Source organism: Austrofundulus limnaeus, unplaced genomic scaffold (genome assembly GCF_001266775.1).
Source record: "Austrofundulus limnaeus strain Quisiro unplaced genomic scaffold, Austrofundulus_limnaeus-1.0 Scaffold1555, whole genome shotgun sequence".
NCBI classification, from domain to species: domain Eukaryota; kingdom Metazoa; phylum Chordata; class Actinopteri; order Cyprinodontiformes; family Rivulidae; genus Austrofundulus; species Austrofundulus limnaeus.
Window position 1 is genome coordinate 51,184 of NW_013953957.1, and position 2,647 is coordinate 53,830.

The 2,647-nt window shown below is 36.6% G+C and overlaps 1 protein-coding gene across 1 annotated transcript in view; it reads right to left on the reverse strand.

The window, feature by feature from the left end:
• Positions 1 to 2,647, reverse strand: part of vps54 (VPS54 subunit of GARP complex) — a gene marked incomplete at its 5' end in the record, with an annotated part of 44,055 nt that overhangs the window by 29,838 nt on the left and 11,570 nt on the right. The window contains 3 exon segments of the mRNA XM_014032842.1: positions 335 to 672; positions 868 to 964; positions 2,261 to 2,316. Coding sequence (XP_013888296.1) covers positions 335 to 672; positions 868 to 964; positions 2,261 to 2,316 — 491 coding nt within the window.

The window sequence follows — 2,647 nt, forward strand, 5'->3', positions numbered from 1 at the left end:
TGGGAGACTGTGATGAAGTGATTCAACACAATCTGCTGCTAAATTCTTTACATTGTTCTTTTTATCTACAGTGTCCTGAGACAACGTGTGTTGTGACTTAGAGCTGTAGAAATAAACTTGAACTTGAGCTTGAAGTGTGTATTAAATTCAATTCAATTGAAAAATACTTTTTTGATCCCAGAGGGAAATTAGTTGTTGTAACTCATTTAACTAAAGTGTTATTTACTTACTTTATGAATGATTTTTGGGGTTAAATTTCTTGTAAATAAATATGGTAGTTCTTCAGCTGAAGAAAGCCAAACATTAAGAGAAAGTTCAACCCTGAGAGACTTACATGAAGGTCGGCTCTCTGCTAGCAGAGACCTCTGTGACCCCAGAGGGTGGGTTACTGTCAGCACCCTCTGCTCGGCCTGTCTGGGTCCTGAAGCCCGATGTGGAGTTCTGATGGTGGCCCACCAACCCAGCGTCCTGTTGCAGTGCTTCATTTAATGCGTCACTGATGAACATTCCCTCATGGGTCAGGTAAGATAGCTCAGCCTCCCCCTGCAGGACCACCGAGACCTGGGAGGCTTCTTCACATGGTTTTCCTGATCTGGCCTCTGTAGGGAGCCGGTTCTTCTGGTTGGAGGCCAAAACTTCCAGAACCACGTTTCTGATAATGTTTAATGTGGCCTGACAGACAAAAAGTGAGGGAATAACTGGTACAAACCAATAAATTGATCTCAAAAGTTCCTTTTACACTTTAAATACATGCAGAATAGTCTTTTTTTGCATCCAACACTTAATTTCTAAAATAAATGTAAACTGTAAATAAATAAACAGTAAATAAAAGCAGTTCCTCTAGTCCAGAGAAATGAGTTTCCTCACCTTGATCCTCTGCAGGAACAGGAGGAAACACTCAAAGACATTTTTCAGCAGCTCAAACCACTGAGGGAAAGTCATCAGATGAATCTGATCAGCTAGCCTGAAACACAGTCGTGTACGTTAAATTAAACACAGGACAAAGTGTTGGACAGGCATCGCTCCACAACATTTACTTTACTGAGTCCCTGAGCCTCTTTAATAAAAAAAGTCCATTTATGGTCGATCAGAAATTGAAAGATTAATTTAAAGGTTTGTTTAGAATTTAGTAAAAACGACACTGCCAACGTTTACTGGTCTCCTAACAGCTCACAGATTATTTTGATAAAACTCATAAAAAATAGTTACAAAATAACTAAAGGCATGTAAAGCTACAGGACTAAATTAATTAATGTAGTCCTGTAGCTTTTAAATTGTTGACAATTTACTGTACATCGCAGCCAACTGATCCAATCATTTTAAACTTCAGCTGAGGCCACGCCTCCTGCAAGAATCACTTCTCTATGCAGCAAGTCCAGACCCTTGTATGAAGCAAAGTGAAGGACAGGGTCTGGTTTAAACCAGGCTAGGCTAATGTGTTAGCCCAGAGTTCGTGACTAATGTCTACAACCAGAGAAGGAAAACACAAGGTGCAGTCAAAGAAAAAATTCAAGAAACAGTTTCTGTGTTCCAGAAAGAAAGTAACTTCAGCTGAGAACAGTTTGATAATCAATAATCACAGTTTGTACATTTTAACACCACAGCCTGAGTTGTGATGAAAAATAAAAAGACAAATCATCCAATACCATGATACAGATTGATATAAAACTTTGGTCATACCACCCAGAACTAACTCTAAAATGTTTGTGTTAGAATATCTTTCTTCAGTGTCTATTCTCAGTCCATCCACATGATGTCCAACCAGCCTGCTGTCGTTTGTGACCCACAGTGTGTTTGTGTTTTATAGTCTGCAGTGGTGGCTTTAGCTGCTGCTGATGCAACATTAAGTAAAAAAAAAACAGACAAATGCACATACAGAGGCCAATGCATCGTCACTTTTTCTTCTTCACCGATGGGTCATAACACTGAACTCATCAATATGAAAATGATGAAGTGTTTCCCTTTGGGAGATTATTAAACCCACCTCTGGTACAGATCTTATTTGTAGAAAAGAGTAAACTTATTAGATACATATGCAGTGGCACACATCGATCTTTGTTAGTCATACAGCTTTTTCTTTAAATTTTCTAATTTTTTATCTATTAGCACTGAATTCATTTCAATTGTTCTTCATTTTTTAAGCATTTTTCAACTATATTTGCTATGAAACATATAAAACATTACTGTTAAACAGCTATAAACGTAATTTAAAAAGCTGATCAAAGCTGAAGTTATAAAGTTAGTCATGAATTTTACTTACTTAAAGACGACTTCAGTGTCAATTTGTTCTATGTGCACAACACTATCTGCCACACACTGACAAGAAAAATAAAAAACATTCAATAAAAAAATTAAAGACTTCATGACATATATGAAAAATGCTGTTTTCAAATAAATTCCTAAATTGTGTATACACGTACCAGTAATACAAATGAGAAAATCGTGAAAAAATTGATTTAATTCAATAATTCTATGCAAAAAGTGAAACTTGTATATTATATTCAAGTTCAAGTTCAAGTTCAAGTTCAGGTTCAAGTTTATTTCTATAGCTCCAAGTCCCAACATCCGTTGTGTCAGGACACTGTAGATAAAAAGAACAATGTAAAGAATTTAGCAGCAGATTGTGTTGAATCACTTCATCACAGTC